Source organism: Struthio camelus, chromosome 9 (genome assembly GCF_040807025.1).
Source record: "Struthio camelus isolate bStrCam1 chromosome 9, bStrCam1.hap1, whole genome shotgun sequence".
Lineage (NCBI taxonomy): Eukaryota > Metazoa > Chordata > Aves > Struthioniformes > Struthionidae > Struthio > Struthio camelus.
Genome location: NC_090950.1, coordinates 28001404 through 28017209, shown reverse-complemented (window position 1 = coordinate 28017209; position 15806 = coordinate 28001404). Strand labels below are relative to the sequence as shown.

General features: G+C 41.3%; 1 protein-coding gene across 5 annotated transcripts; it reads left to right on the top strand.

Moving 5' to 3' along the window:
• The first annotated feature begins 5446 nt into the window (after positions 1-5446).
• On the top strand, positions 5447-14483 carry GPR160 (G protein-coupled receptor 160). Of its 5 annotated transcripts, XR_011142852.1 has the most exons (5): positions 5971-6201; positions 6562-6668; positions 8494-8578; positions 9352-11834; positions 11942-14483. XR_011142852.1 is itself a non-coding variant. In XM_068954502.1 (3 exons), exon 3 carries the CDS (start codon positions 8548-8550, stop codon positions 9565-9567), a length of 1020 nt encoding a protein of 339 aa, XP_068810603.1. In that variant the 5' UTR covers positions 5447-5476; positions 6562-6668; positions 8494-8547; the 3' UTR covers positions 9568-10133. The 5 variants fall into 5 exon arrangements, 3 of the variants coding, with proteins under 3 accessions (XP_068810603.1, XP_068810601.1, XP_068810602.1); XR_011142851.1 differs by lacking the exon at positions 11942-14483 and having other exon boundaries at positions 5968-6201; positions 9352-10133; XM_068954502.1 differs by lacking the exons at positions 5971-6201; positions 11942-14483 and adding an exon at positions 5447-5476 and having other exon boundaries at positions 8494-10133.
• The last annotated feature ends 1323 nt before the right edge of the window (positions 14484-15806 follow it).

Below are 15806 nucleotides of genomic sequence, written 5' to 3'. Positions count from 1 at the left end.
GGTCAGCCTTTCAGGAACAGCAACAACACAACCGCTTGCTCATCAGGCCACTGTAAAATTCAAATTGCTAATCCTGTGCTGACAAGGCATAAAATCTAGTACAGCATTAAGTGTTTTCTGCTAGGCAACACGCAGCTAAAGGCATATCCAGGAAAAAGAAAAGAATACAGGAAACGCTACACTGGATTGGCACTCATCTCCACTTACAAATAAATTCCACAGACAACACTCTGCACTTAACAGGGGTCTTGCGCCCACTCTGTTCACCACAGTTATGTCTGTTCACTATTTGATAGATGTGTTAGCTTACTCATACAGAACAGAGAGAGAGAGAGATCAAGTATATGTTAAGGACCTTCAGAGAAAGAGGACCTCGCTGCTCAGGATACTGAGTTTTATAATAATTCTTCCAGGACTTCACTCCACACAGTCCAGCTTTTCCCATACGTGACAGCAAAAGGAGTAAGCATTCATTTGATCTCCCTATATCTTGCTCCCACATGGCTTGAGGTGTCCAAGATGTCAATATGAGAGGTCCTGAACTACACAAAGGCGAGGTATAAATATATTCCTTCTGCTCACTTGAATGAAGGGGCTGATGGCAACTAGCCTCTGAAACACAACCAAATCCCACACAGGGAGAACCAGGGAAAAGTAAAGATTCAGAGCTGACTATTAGGAAGCGCACCTTGAACTCCTTCATATTATAGTATAGAAGTTGTACTCATTATCTACACCTACTCCACGTCTCAAGGGAACCTCCTCACTCTAACTCAGGCAGTGCTGAGGATAAAATGGAAGCCACATGCAGAGATTCTCCTATTCCCCGTTAGTTTTTCTAATTTCAGAAGCCTCAACGAAGTGGGTGGCTGCGGTATGGAGCTCCATCACAGAAGGGATTAGAGAGCCCAGAAAAAGAGCGCTATGTTCCGAGAAGGACACTAAATTCATTCAGTCACATTGCCTCAGCTTCTTTCAGAAACTGATCAAGTTAGATTTAAAACCAGAAGCTTTTTCTTTCTTGTTCCTTTCCCCGTTGTCATTGAAAGGCTATCCTAAAATCCTACACTCAGATAAGATTCACAGCAGAACCCAAACTATGAGCAACCAGCAGCAGGAAGCACCTATGGAAATTTCTTGCAACTAACACAGCATCTAGAACCACAACATGATCATCTGAAAAATGCACAAACAGCTTTTGCAGAAGGTTTGCTATATCATTTCAAGGACCCTCCTCCTGGAGGAGGCAGCTTCACTTCTTGTTTTCACACACAGCTTCTGTGTACACTTCTGAAATCTTTCCAGCTGCATATAAGTGCAGCCTCCTTAACCAAGCAGGATGGACTCAACCCATTATTTACAGAGCAACTACAGTATGTGCCAAGTACCTGTAAGCTTTGCTGTGAAGTTGCAAACTGAACAGATGTTAAAGAGCATGACCTTATGCAATAAGTGCAATCAGCTCCTAAAACAATAGAAGCTGCCAGTGCTAAGCAATACCTCTGATCTTGAGGATATCTCATCTTACATTATCTTTTGTTGGAAAAACAGGGAGATAAGATGTTGTACTTAGGAGAATGATCACTTGAGAGTAATCAGGGGGCAATAAGCAAGCTTTCAAACAAATACCACAGTGGGTCCTGCAAGAGGGAACAGGAAACAAAGCAGTAGTCCTGACATTACCTCAGGGATTTGGGGCTCTATAAGATTGTCCCAGAGTACAGAGCGTGCGAAAGCGTTTTCAATCCCTTCTTCCTCTATTTGAAATGACACAAGAGAATTTGAGTGCAAGAGTCTACGTAACCTGGGCAGCATCGTGCTCATGTTGGCCTCGCTGAGGAGCCTGCTCAGAAGCCCACAGGGACCCCTTGAGCATGGAGCTGATGCACTGTGCTGGGGTACTCTGGAGATCATCGTTCCAGTGAGATTTTTATCAGCTGAAGAAATGTTTAAGCAGTCCCTTGCCCTTCCTGGTTGCTCATTTCGACCGTCTAGGTATCTCCCCACATATGCCAGTATAGTGGTTTCTGCAGTCAGTCATGATCAGAAACACATACAATATCAGAAAGATATCATCCAAACATTTTAATAGCTAACACCAGGACAACCACTGTGTCTGATATACTTTGGATTACAACTAAGACGAAGAAAACTAACTAGTATTAGGAGCAGTATCCTTCAGATAGCTGTGAATGGGTCCACAATGTGGACTGGGGGCTTGGGCGGTAAAATACTTAACCCAGGTGTAAACATTTGCTTATTATATTGCAATAAGAGTCCAACCAAATCCTATTTATAGAAGTAAATATTGCCAATGAGTATGCTGCTTGAGAACACTTTAATCTTACTTTTTTTCAGATTGTAATATTGATCATCTTGTTTTTCCACAAAAAAAACTTCTGATGACCTTTTTCTGAAGCTATTTAATCCTTGAGTTGAAATGGAAAAAAAAAAAAAAAAAGGGAAGCTCTAGCTGCATCTGAATTTACTTCAAGAGAGTACCAGAGAGTTAATTGATTTCATAAAAGGGGTTACTAGCCATTCAATACAACACAGAGATCAAACATCCGATTTTGAATTTAGCATGCAAGAAAGACCAAAAAAAGTTTCCTTCCCAATGGGAACAATATGGCTGCCCTATGCTCACAGACTGAAGTTTAGACACAATAAAAGGTGTGGGTTAAATTGAGTGAAGTACATCAAACCCAAAAAGCTCACCAAACCTTAGCTCTCCTAAGGGTGATTAGGTTCCAGAAATTAGCTGTTCTTTGCCTAAATTTCCCAAGTGACCCAATCTACAGGAAGCATCTAAGAGTTGTCATTTATTCCTGCTAAATTTTGAGAAAGGCAGGATGTTAGACACAATCTTTTCCAAAATCATATGCTGACTTACTCTAGCATCTTCTGCTAGAGTAATATTAAACTAGTTTGGATTAGCATGCTAGGATGCCCAAATTCTCTGTGGGGGCAGAGGAGTGGCAACACTCGCTCTACAAACCGTTCTGAGCGAAAGGCAAGTGCTGCAACAGCTTTCTCATAGGTTTCCAAGCCTCTCATTAGATTTAGCCATGAATTCCCAAAAACAAAGGAAAAAATAACGATATCATAGTGATACAGATATATTACATACATATAGCCAACAGGAAACCACAGCCAACAGGAAACCACAGACAATTAACTTGAGAACCACAGACCGGGACCCTCAGCAACTCGTGCCAGCAGTAGGGTGCGTTCTTATCCTACACACGTCAGTAAATGAGAATTAAAACAACAAATGGAAAACGAAGTTCGTAGTTTAATCTGGAAGAGGAGAAAAACTCCTCTGTTATTGCGGAATTTTTAATTCTATTAAGTAGATGGATACAGGCTGTCCAAGCTAAAAAGCCAATGCATTTAAAAGGCTTAAAATTATACTTCCGGGAATATCTACTTCAATTCATCATTATTTTAAAACAAATTACATGTATTTTCTAACCTTCTTCCTAAACTTTTCTTAATTGCTAAGGATCACATTTCAGAACACAGTTCAGTTGACATGCAGCGCAGGATTCTGTACAAAGATTAAGATACCTATATTTAGATGCCTCCATGCCCATTCCAGCTAAAGAAGACCTACACCATACAGCCAGTGGGACATGCAGATTCATCTGAGCCCAAAGCAGATACCTCTATTGTGCAGAAAAAAAATAGCTCTTTAGGCTTTAGTATGTTCTCCATTTTAGGTTTCACTAGATCTCCATTGACTATGAAGGTAGCCCAGCGCGAATTCACACGGAGACATCTACATTTAGATTTCTCAGGCTACGAGAGGAGTCCTGTCCATAGCCACCCATTTAAACTGCAGGACTTGAATGAGTGTCTGAGTCTCAGTTCGGAATAGAAATTACTTTAACATGAGATATGATACTGAAAACAAAAATGAACCAATTGTTTGATCCAAACACATAACTTTCAGAAAACAAGAATCTAAAGTGGTAATCTGAACCAGAAAGATCTAAAGAGAAATTAAACAGGAAAGGAGAGGAACAACAATTACGTGAATTTCTTGGCAAAATTTGCTCTACAGGGTACTGGAAAAACCAGTAAGTCTCTCTTTTTTATGCTTCATGTTCCCAAGAGAACTGTGACTGAGTCTTTCCAATTGAGACCTTACCAGTAACTCATAAAATTATTGCAGGTTAAAATGATTGGGATTTTGGGCCTCAGGTTTTGTGATTTATCTTTCTTTAATATTGCTGATACCAAAACTTTACCCTTTGGAGCAGGAGTATTGTTCAAACAGATTGCCTGTGAAGTGGGAGAACATATACAATTTAGGAAACAGCACTGAAAACTGCATCATGCAGAAAGCACTGCAGTAGAAAAGGATGAGTAAGGTTTGAGGGTAATAAATGGGAATTTAAAGTTTAATGTAGAAAATGTGGGTCTCACTCTTTACCTGATTGTCTAGTGTCCCTCTCAGTGTCTGTACAGTAAAGAATAGGTTAGCACAGCAACCTAAATGCAAAATGAATTGAATATATTTCTGAAAAAAGAAGGAAAGAGAGAGGCTAAATAAGGTGCTCCCTTTCTGCTATGTGAAGATCCAAGATCGGCTTCCACAGGAAAAAACTGAAAGTTATTTGGAAGGAATCAAGTTATACTGAGTATCTATCAAAATGTCCGATCTACTCAGAGGGTATCAGGGTGGCTTAAAATTCTGAAGCCAAATTGCGACGATGACACATTTTCCCCCTCCCCCATTCATATATGGATCTCAAAGGAAGAGAGAGTTGAGAGAGAGCCATTTGTAAAAAATCATTTTGCCAAGATGTTCACAGTAAAATATTCCTTAGCATTTACAGTTCAGTCCTTTAACTCTTGTCATTACCTGTATGGAGCTGCCAGTTCAACATGAAGTTCCCTGTGGAAGAGAATAAATACACACTATTGAGGGGTAACATTTATGTTGTATTTCAAAACCAAAGCTGTTCTATAAAACCATTAAGTTATGTTAAAAAAAAAAAAAAAAAGAACTGCGTTGCAAATACCACCATTGACTGAATTCTCCAACGTTTACTTTTATTTCATGGTTTAACCAATGACTGAAGCGGGGCTATGCTGGGGAAAAGTCGATTTGTCGAGTACACGGAGGCATACCGCATGCAGCGTGAGGAGGGTAAGGCAAACGCGGGAGCCCGCAGAGGGGCAACACGATGCCATCCACGAACCCCCACGCGCAGACAGGGCACGGCGGGCTGGGCCAGCAGAGCCACTGCAAGGCAGCGCACATAGCAAACGCCCGTCTTTCTAGCAAACGCAAAGATTTCTTCAAGCGGTGAGACCAGCAAAGGCACAGTAATTTGTTTTTCCAGAGCTGGGCACCGGTAGCGACGCCGTCAGCAGGGAGGAGGGCAGCGGCTCCCCCGCCTCATGGCGCTGAAGGTCTCGGGGGGGGGGGGGGGAACGACACGGGTGCACGCTGGCTCGGCGACGGGTGAGTAAACACCTATCGGGCGAACACAGGGCTTCATAAATTAAGTATTTTGGGGAGTCCCTTCCAGGCGGCACAGCCGCTGTCATCGCCCGAGCGAACACAACGCCTGACAGGGCACCTGCGCTGCCAAGGGGCCCGCGCGCGGCACGAGCCGGCGCTCAGCGCCCGAGGCGTCTCCGCACGCAGCGACCCGCTGCGCGCCACCACCGCGACGGCGCTTCGCGGGGGTTTTCCGCTGCTGTTGTTCGTTTAGATTTCACGCTTCCAGCGTTTAAAACATAAAACGTTTACCCGCGAAGTGCGCAACTAGCTCAGCAGCAACGCCGCCGCGTGAAGCCGCTGAACCGCCTCCCCCGCGGCCGTTACTGCCTCCGTTTAAACCCGCCGAGGTGGGGGGGGAGGGGCGGCGGCCGTTAGTGCGAGGCGCGGCCGAGGGAGGCGAGGCGCCGCCACCGCCTCGTCAGAGCGGCCGGACCGGCTCTGCGCGAGGCTGAGGCTCGGCCCGGCCCCGCCCCGGGCTGCCTGCTCGTCCGCCCGCCCGGAGGGCGACTGCTCGCCCAGGGCGGCCCGCTCTGCCCGGGCCATGGGAAGGGGCGGAGATGGCCGCCGGCTGAGGTGTCCGCGGCGGCGAGCTGCTGCGCGGAGCGCCCGCCCTGTCCCCTCCCCTCGCCTCCTCTCCCCGCGCACCGCGCCCGAGGAGGCGAGCGGCGGCGCGGCCGCAGCAGGTGGGTCCGGGCTTCCCCTTAGCCGGTGTCGGTGTCGGCGGCGGGGGGGGGGGGGGGGCGGCTCTGAGGGCCCGGAGACCGCCCGCGGGGGCGGCCACGGCCACGCGTGGAGCCGCCGCGCCGCACCTGCGCGGGAGCTGCCGCTCGCCGGCGTCGAGGAGAAGCGCAGCCAGCGCTTTCCGCCCAGCCCGGGCGCGGGCCTAGTCTAGTTGTGCGGTTCCGCTTTTCTTTTTTCCTTTTTCTTATCACCCCCCCCCCCCCCCCCGGCGGCGCTGGACGCAGGGAGTTTCCCCCGAAAACTGCGGGAAAGCAACGCGTTTTCTTACTCTCTGGCCGTCTAAACCGAGTTTTACCTTACAGTGAACGTCTTGGGCCCTTCTGAAAGGGGGGACTTGGAGTTGCTGAGGCCCCTTGAGTGCCAGCACGATGGTTTGAAGCGGTGGCAACGCGCACGCCCGGGAAAACAGGTGAGAGTCGGTGCTGTGTCTAGAGAAGGAGTAACCTCCCGGGCTAATGGCGTTAACGCCTGCGCTGCCTCTCCACAGCAGATGAAAGATTAACCTGTGCACAGATTATCTTGCATTACGATATTATGAATGGATTAAAACTGGCACTCGTATAGTGGGACGTGTACTGCCTGACTGCAGGTTTCCTCCAGTCTGAAGTGCAGCATCCAGTATAGGAAGACCAGATCCACGTGGCAGGTGAAAGATGGCTATTTTAAGTTGTACTGTGAGATGTGTTCAGAGTTTTCGAGGACGAAACGTACTCGTGCAGGTGACTACTGAAACTGCAAATCCAGGTGGGCTTGTAACAGTTCAGCGGTAGGTAGTGGGCGCACACCACATTACAGAAAATGCTGCCAAGTATTCTTAACTATTCTGTTCTCCTTCCTACTTTTCAGAAGACACCTATCTCAAAAATGTTCATTAACTCAGACAAGCTGGTAATAAAAAGTCAAATTAAAGACAAATGAGTCATATTTAACAGATCCTAAGAAGCTGCTACTTCTTATAGCTGCCTTAAGTTTTTTTCACTGCTGCTGTTGAGAATACTGACGCTATTTCTCACTTTTCAGTTCTTCAGATGTTAACTCTCAGAGGTCTAGTTACGTCGTTGGTTTTTAAGAGTTTCCTTTGTTTTTTAAGGGTTTCCTGCTCTCTTACTGAGACTGTTAAAAGCTAAATTAAAAAAAAAAAACTACCTAGAAAAGGCCTCAAGCGATTCTCTGCAGTAGGCTTGAGCACACAGATGATAGATGCCATTTCAGACTAAGATTGCTGCTAGGTCTTAAATTTTTCTCAAACCCACTTTTTTTCCCAAGTAAAAGACAGAAGTAGTAAATACCTCATTCGCAGAAAAGGGTAGCAGTAGGAACATGAAAATGTAGGCAAAATAGCAGTTACCAGTTTTGTAGACCTGTGCAGAGTTAAAAATGAAAGTGGAAAAATGTTTAATGCTTTGCATTCATCCATGCCTCTAAACAGAGGCAGTATAATAGATGCTAGTGTCGCCATCCTATTTCTTTAGGAAAAAGCATGGATAGCTTTTCCTAGTACATCATGCTGACATACACAAACCTATCTTATGTTCACTTTGCTTAGGAATTAACTCTTTATAATAACTCTTTTCCATGTGTTACTATAAAGTCCAAAGGGAAGAACAGCTATTCTGAGGTGTCTTCTTTTGTAATATTTAAATTACTAAAAGGAGAACAAAAAACTTAGTCAACTAATGAAGCTTGTTTACTCTGAACTCTCTGAGTGGCAGGATTTTAGCAACTGAAAAGGGTGAGTTGGGATGATGTTTTTTTTTTCTGCTTTTGGGTTATTTCTGCAGTTTCAATTCCAAGATTCTATGACCTTAATAAAATCTAAGGCGTACTGTGTCCGTCTTGTACAATTTCTGTCTGCTCTCCGGTTACGCGTTTCCTCAAAATACATAGGAACAACTTATTTGAAACGTCCTCCGCTCTGCCCAACTTGACTGAAAGATCCCTGTGCTCCCTAAAGGAAAGGGACGCGGTCAGCGTTTCCTAAACCTTGTTTCCTTAGGAAAGTAGCTAGAATAATTTAAGTTTGGTTGACTTTTAAACGCTCAAGATGATGTAATTTCAAGAACGTGAACAAAATTTAGTAACTTCTTGTCAATTTAATGGTGTTTTAGTGAAGCTTTTCACTCTTAATTTAAGAGCCTGGAAAATTCAGATGTAAAGATAGTTGCCGCGATGAAGAATAACTTATAACTGATAGAAGTACCCCAGAAATAAACTCTTTAAATTTTCTTTTTCAGATATGAAGCACTGTGCCCTGTAGTCTTTATTTTGCTGGTTCTCACCACTGGAGGATGGCTGCCGTACCCTGTGAAAATTGTTCTGGTTGGTACCACTATACACAAGTCAACCAACCTCTTGAAATCAGCTGCATGTTGCTCCTTATTATGCTTGGAAAAGTGTTCCTTGATCTCTTCATATTGCAGGTTAAACAGAAAAATGTGAAAGTTAGTTTTATGGGATACTTTTGTGTTTCACTAGCGCTTCTTGATTTCACACTGCTGATGAGCATAGCTTTCATTTTGTATTTTGAGGACTTTGCACTTTGGGGTGTAAGATTTACCGAATACCACATCTGTCTGTTCACTCAGGTAATTTCTCTTACGTATGGTATTTTGCATTACCCAGTGTATCTTGTGGCTGTTCTGGATTATTATGTGACTATAGCCCGAACCTCTCTCTTTCCTAAAAGAGGTCAAAGATTATTTTATGTATTTGTTGTGGTTTTTATATGGATTTCAGGGTTTTCTTGTATTCTGAAAGTTCCTGCTATCTCTGAAGAACTAGAACGTCAGAAACGCTTTTCTCCTTATCAGTGTCCTTTCTATGTCAGTGTGCAGAGCTACTCAGTCTCATTTGCCATGCTGCTTCTCATAGGCATGGCTCTTGTGGCTTGCTGGAAGGAAGTTTTAATGATGCTACTGTCTGTCAGGATAGTTTCCTTTGCCAGTCAGCCTGTTCTGATGTTCTCATATGCATCTGAAAACAACGGCACTTGCTGTAGGCGGCAGCTTCTGACCAGACTTCTCATCTGTTTTCTTGGCACTTGGGCACCTTTTGTTCTTCTTCAAATTATCATTTTGTCTCTTGGTGCTCAGATTCCAGCCTACATGGAGATGAATGTCCCCTGGCTATACTTCATCAACAGCTTCCTTATTGCAGTAGCATACTGGTTTCGATGTCATGATGTTGAATTGACAGAGGAGATATGGTCTACAGATCCATTTGTCAGCTGGAAATTCTGCTTTACGCCATTTAACAATGAAAATACAGAGCCAGCTGAAAAGCCAGGCACAGTAATTGTAATCTGTTAACGAGCTGCTGACTGAAAAGACTGCAAATAAGTGCTGTACAACAGAAGTGTGTTTAGTGCTCTGACATTCCATGTCCTTCTGGATAGTACAAAGAAACGCTCCTGAGCTACAATCTCTGGAAAGAAGTCTAACATTCACCAATATTGTAATGAATATCCCACCATAATGCAGGACACTGCACATTTCCTCACTAGTTCTTGCACTGGAGGTGCTTGCTGCACACTACAGAATTAAAGTCTGGATTTAAGACCCTGCTCTTAAAAAACAAGTTTTCAGCTGAATTTTGTTTCTTACTGGTCTCTGACGCTTGCTTTAAACAGAGTAATCTCAGGTTTTATAGTATACAATGCAATAAAGTTTTCTAGACTGGAGACCTTATCAGTTATGTTTACGTGTTACCTACTGTCAAAGGCTCAAGCAAGTTCTGTGGCTTGCACTTTCTTGTTAAAGTGTGACTTTTCTCAGTTTCATTTAAATTAAGTTTTCTTGTCTGTTTTAAGGGGGATACCTTGTTTTAGTTAAGGTAAAGCTACAACTCCTGCAAAAATAAATGCAAACTTTGTTTACGTATTATCAAAAATATTTTAAGATGTGAAGGTGTTGAGACTAAAGGAAAGATGATGTTTCATTATATCTTTGCTACTGCTACTCTATATAATATATATGTGTGGGTATTAAAGATTAAGCACATTACTGCCAAATTGAAACTCTTACTGTTCTCAGACAGTAGTAATGCTAACACTGGAAAAAAATACAGATGTGCATGTGTTTAATGCATGAACAGTGCAACTGAATTCCCTATCCTAGGCAGATGTAAGTGAGCTTAGAAGGCTAATACCAAAGATTAAAGAGGAGGTTAAACTAGACTTATTTTAGGACCGAAAGTACTTCAGACAAACGTAACCCCCTTAATTTCAAAAGGAGCCTAATTCAATAGGGGAAAAATATTTAGATTTTCAAGTTCTTGCAGTTTTATAAAGCCATTGATTTAATTTATGGAAGACAAATAAATGATACACAACCAAAATAGACAAATGGAAGTAGCATTTATTTCTGAAGCACTGAACTCACAATACAATGTCATATTGAAATATAAACTATTAGGTAAGTGATGCTGGAGGTTGGTTAATCATTCACTCGGACCCACAGGGAACAATGGTATCACACAAGAATACTCAGTAAGAAAAATATGCAGATAACAAAAGGTGCAATTACAAGCAAGTTTAAGCAGCATAGTATAAGGTGCTTCGTTTCAGCATTTGTAGCATCAGTTCATCCATTAACAGACAGTTAGTTTAAAGAAATCTCACTTCTACAGATCATAACAAATGAGAATCTAAAATTCATTCACATGCTAGTTGGTAATAGCAAAGTGCTTTTTTTAAAAAAAATGATTCACAAAGTGAAGATATTTTACATAGTTCACTGTGTGCTCTTCAGCTGTAAAATTTAAGTTATTTTGGGTTACCATTTACATTATTACATGTCAATTATAGACACAGATCTAATTGCAGAATTTAATGCTACGTATGCTAAAATCTCTTATAAAATATTCCAGTATATCACTCCATGATAAGAATACACAATCACATATTTATATCTTATATATTAATTTTTTATTTCTGCAAAATATCAAATTCCAATTATCATTCTGATTTATTACTTCACCCCACATAGTGCTTCTTTCATCCACAGTGTGTCATAAATTTCTTTGAGGTTTCAGTAACAATGTTTTGGCGATGTAACCAAAAGGAGATGAGCCTTTTTAAAGCAGTAGAAAAGGGTGCGGGGAAAACCTACTAAAAAGGCAATCAAAATGACAGTAAATTATCAATAACTGAATTTTAAAACTAGTGCAATAAGAGGAGGCAATATTTAACAACATAGTTTGAAATGTTTGGCACCACAAATTATTTCATCCTGTATGCTGAATAATGTATTTTGAGAAACAATTCTACATCCATGTAAAAAGTAGGAAAACATGTACAATGTTGACCTTGAAAAACAACCATGAAGCTGTCAACCCCTGCTCTCAGTTTCTGATTGCTGCGGTTTAGTGCTTGAGATGCTATAGAGTAAGCCCCATCTAAACATGCTTCTGGACACAGCATTTCTTCAGGTTTTATATAAACTGGATACCCACTGAAATGAGACTGACAAAATATTTACAAAACCTAATTCCATTTAAAAACCAGCAAACATCTCAAATATATTAATGCACCAGGCATTGGAGAAGATCCTGAAGTAATTAACCCCTAAAGAGGCAGGTGAAAATACCTCATTTCAAATTTACTTAACAACAGATGAAGGTGAAGTTATTCTCAAGAATATAGATTTCAGATGTTTGTTTCATGTGGTTAGTCTCATCTTTCAGATTCATTGATGTATACAGAATGGAATTTTAAGAAGTTGAGTAAGACTGCCGATATATTTACTAATGTGATTCAGATTCTTAAACCATAATTAAGTTTACACATTCCCATTTATCCTGAGGTGGCAGAATTCCCCTAGTTGCTGCAGTCCTTCTAAAGCCATTTTAAATTTTGAGATCATATTTTTTTATGTGGAAGCCACAACATGCAAGCAAAGCAAGTATTAAGTATACTGTTGTTCCATCACATCGCTGTATTATATCACATCCTTTCTCCCATACTCTTTGGGAAAAGATGTCAAAAATCAACTGTTGGGCTGCTGTTACACCCACCGAGTAGATAATAGTGGCACTGTGGGTCTTCATTTAGCATCCAACTGTGGAGTCTTAGCCTGGGGACTATTTTAAAATATATAAGTACTAAGTTTCTTTTTAAGTCCATTTTTATCCTTGACCTTTTATCTAGGGAGGTACCTGATCCAGTCGTGAAGTGTGATCTGTATCCATTTATCCTCCTAGCGGACAAAGTCTTTTCCTCTCTTTGTACGTTATTTTCTTTTATCTGGTGGTTCTGGGAAAGTCGTAACACTGACTTTTAGTCTGGCGATACAACCATACACGATTACTTTGTAGAACAGGATTACAGTTTCACTGCTGGACTTAAAAGAGGAGAGAAACTATGTTATGAAGGTGGTAATATCTGAAATCATTAAGAACTAGAGACAACCACTGCTCCATCATCTCCTCTATACATTGCTGCTTGTGCTGTGCAATTAACAGCCTTAAGCCTTTCAAATATTTTACAGTCTTTTAGCCACTGTTACCAGGAACATCAAATAATCCCATGAGAATTAAAGTGTTAACCCTTAATGATAAACTTCTGTACTCTTCTCATATCAGAATACCCTAAAAAAATCAAGTCGATTTTAATGAGCTTTCAACTATATGCTATACGCTTTCAAGCTATATGCTTTCAACTCTAAATGAAAGTGTTTGGCACTCATTAATAAAACCCTTCACTCTCCTTATACTACCCTTCATCTTTCCTGATCTGTATCAGTTCACTAAGGTTGTATCACAAAGAATACTTAAAAGGGAAGACGCTCTCTAGAACCTTTCATTATTCTTTCAAACATCTACTTTACAAAAAGCTGGCAGAGAACGTCAGCATCCTGGCTGCCAACACACTGACCAAGTAGCAGAGGCCAACACAAGTCTTCACCTGGGTTGAGCCGATTTCACCCATAAAACAGATATGCCTCATGAGTCAGTTACGTTTGTGCTTCTAGCCTAATCCCGTTGTCAGTAAGGATACCCTGATGTAGTACGCGTGAAGAATGCTATAATCCTTTCAACAACCCTATGTAACAATACAGTGCTTTTTCTGCACAATTAAAATACTCCTTAAATGTTATGCATTGCACTTGATCCTTATTCTCTGAATGTATAGTTGTGCTCAAATTACAGTTCCTTCCAGATGGAAAAATCTCTTCGGATCATCTTCTTTTAGATCCTCACAGTACAATCACTCTGGGTAATTTAGCGGGAAGCTACATATGTGCTGGAAGTTTGTTTAAGATTTTTAACTTGAAACCTGTTCATAACACTGATTGCCAGCATTGTGCTTTGGAAAAGCTGGATCAGCAGCTACAGAAGTTAGGCTAGAAGCTTACTACACATCTTCAGTTATAAGCATATTTTATAGTCTCCTCTTTGAATTTTGTTTTTTTCCTTCCACTTAGCCATATGAGATCAGGAAATCATACGTACAACTTCCAAGTGAATGAGGACATGTGTAAAAGTTACCATGTAGGTTACACACTTGCAGACAGCTTAGGATAAGGGCCTTGAATAAACGTGAAATTTCTAACCGTGAGACTCAGGACACAAGCATTATACAAATTGCTCTAGCCAACACAGGAGACACTCACAGTGCAAAAAGCACATTTAGAAATCTATATGGAGAAGAAAATGACACATTGTAGAGCTCCGCCTAAATTATCAAGATGGTAAAAATGAACCAGCCTGACTTACATGGATTAGGGTACATCTTCACTACACAGTTACCGTAGGTGACTGGCATGTCAATACTTCAATCTAATTAACTGAGCATGGTTGTAAGTATTCCCACAGCGAAGGTTTCTCCACACCGCATGCGTCCTAACTGCTTTTGTAACCAATAAACGTACCAGACTCCTACTGCAGGATACAGACCATCCATCCAGTTGTTAGACTATGTTAGGGACAGCTTTCCGATAAAGACATGGACATAGCATCTAGACAACAGGCACTTATTTGTATCATCATTTCTTTTTAATAGTACTATTTTCAAAGCAATCCAGTGGATATAGCTATATAGGACCTTTGGAGTCTAACTGAATTCCCATGAATAAAGCCAAATTCATTTAAAATGAACTTAATTTAAGCTTAGCTTAAATAAATTAAGCATTAAATGATTCCACACTTCTTTTGCATACTCTGTCTTCACAATATTTCTTGTCCGACACTACAGCTCATTGTTCAAAAGTGACTTAAAAATTAATTCACTGTGACCAATTAATAACACCTTACACTGAAATTACGCATTTATAGCTCCGTTTGCTCCATGCATCCCTATTCCATTCAGCATTCAACAGAAGCAGAATATTTAAAACAAAATATGTTAAACTGTTAGTTTCTTTCCATCTCTAATAGAGTACTTTTGGTGTAAAGTTAAGTATCCTAACAAGACTCTGTCACGGAGTTATCTGCAGCCTAGATCAGTGAGAAAAAGCCTGGCCAGTGGGTGACAACTATCCTTCAAAATACATGCTAACAGCAAATCTCTAAGTAATACTGGTAGGATAAACCTGCAAGCTTTTGCATGCATGCCTCATTTAAAGTATAAACAGCCCCAGCACAGCCAGGAGAACTACTCATGTTTTAAATTATGTAAGTGTCTAATTAGTTGCAAGACTATGACTCACAGCACAAGCCGTCAGTGAATTCTTTGATTGCCTAGAGTTATTCAATTGGTCAATGTACAGAAAATTTCTTAGGCTACTGAGCTGTAAGTTTCTGTATCAATACTGTGGTACTCAAATGACAGCAAGTGTCTGAAATAGGCAGCAGTTTTAACCAGTATGTCAGGCAGTGACACTCTGTACCTAACAGTCTCATTAACTTCAGTTCAAACCATAGTTAAGGAAGAGTTTTATAGCTGAACATTTTCTTATAGCTAACATGAAGATGAAAAAGAAGTGATCCAAAAGCTATTATAAACCTGCTCAAATACTTATTGCAATCCTATTTCTTTTCTCTCACTGCCTTATCTGCATTTAGGATGGACTGATCTGTTCTATCCAAAAGACAAGACTCCCACTGGTTTGTTCATTTGTCCAAAAAAGCAGTCACAGAGAAAAACTGTTCTTATAGGAAAGAAATGGGGAAATGCACGCTTGCAGGATATAAGCCTTCTATTTGAGATAGCTTATTAACACAAACTTAACAAAGGTTTCACCCTCCATCAAGAAATACAGTTCTAAAAAAAATGAATGGATCGGTGGAGAAAGACTGGATGCACAATATAGTCTGTTTAAAAGTCCTTCAAACACTCTGGTGACCCAAGGCAACTGACAAGGTGGTTATTATTTTACTCTATATATAAGCAAGGTGATCTAAAGTCTTATGAAAGTGAGGCAATAGGGGATGGCTGGGAGAAGTTGGCAGTCCATTGTCAAGGCTCCTTTTCAAACAAGCAGCAGCCCAGAGCTCCCAGAGAGCTCTAGTCAACTGAGGTGGCCTCGTTCCCTCGCAGGACTATTCCGTTTATTCCTGCTCCGAAGCAGAGTTGCTGAGTGATATGAGCCAGACGAAGTAGGGGAATTTG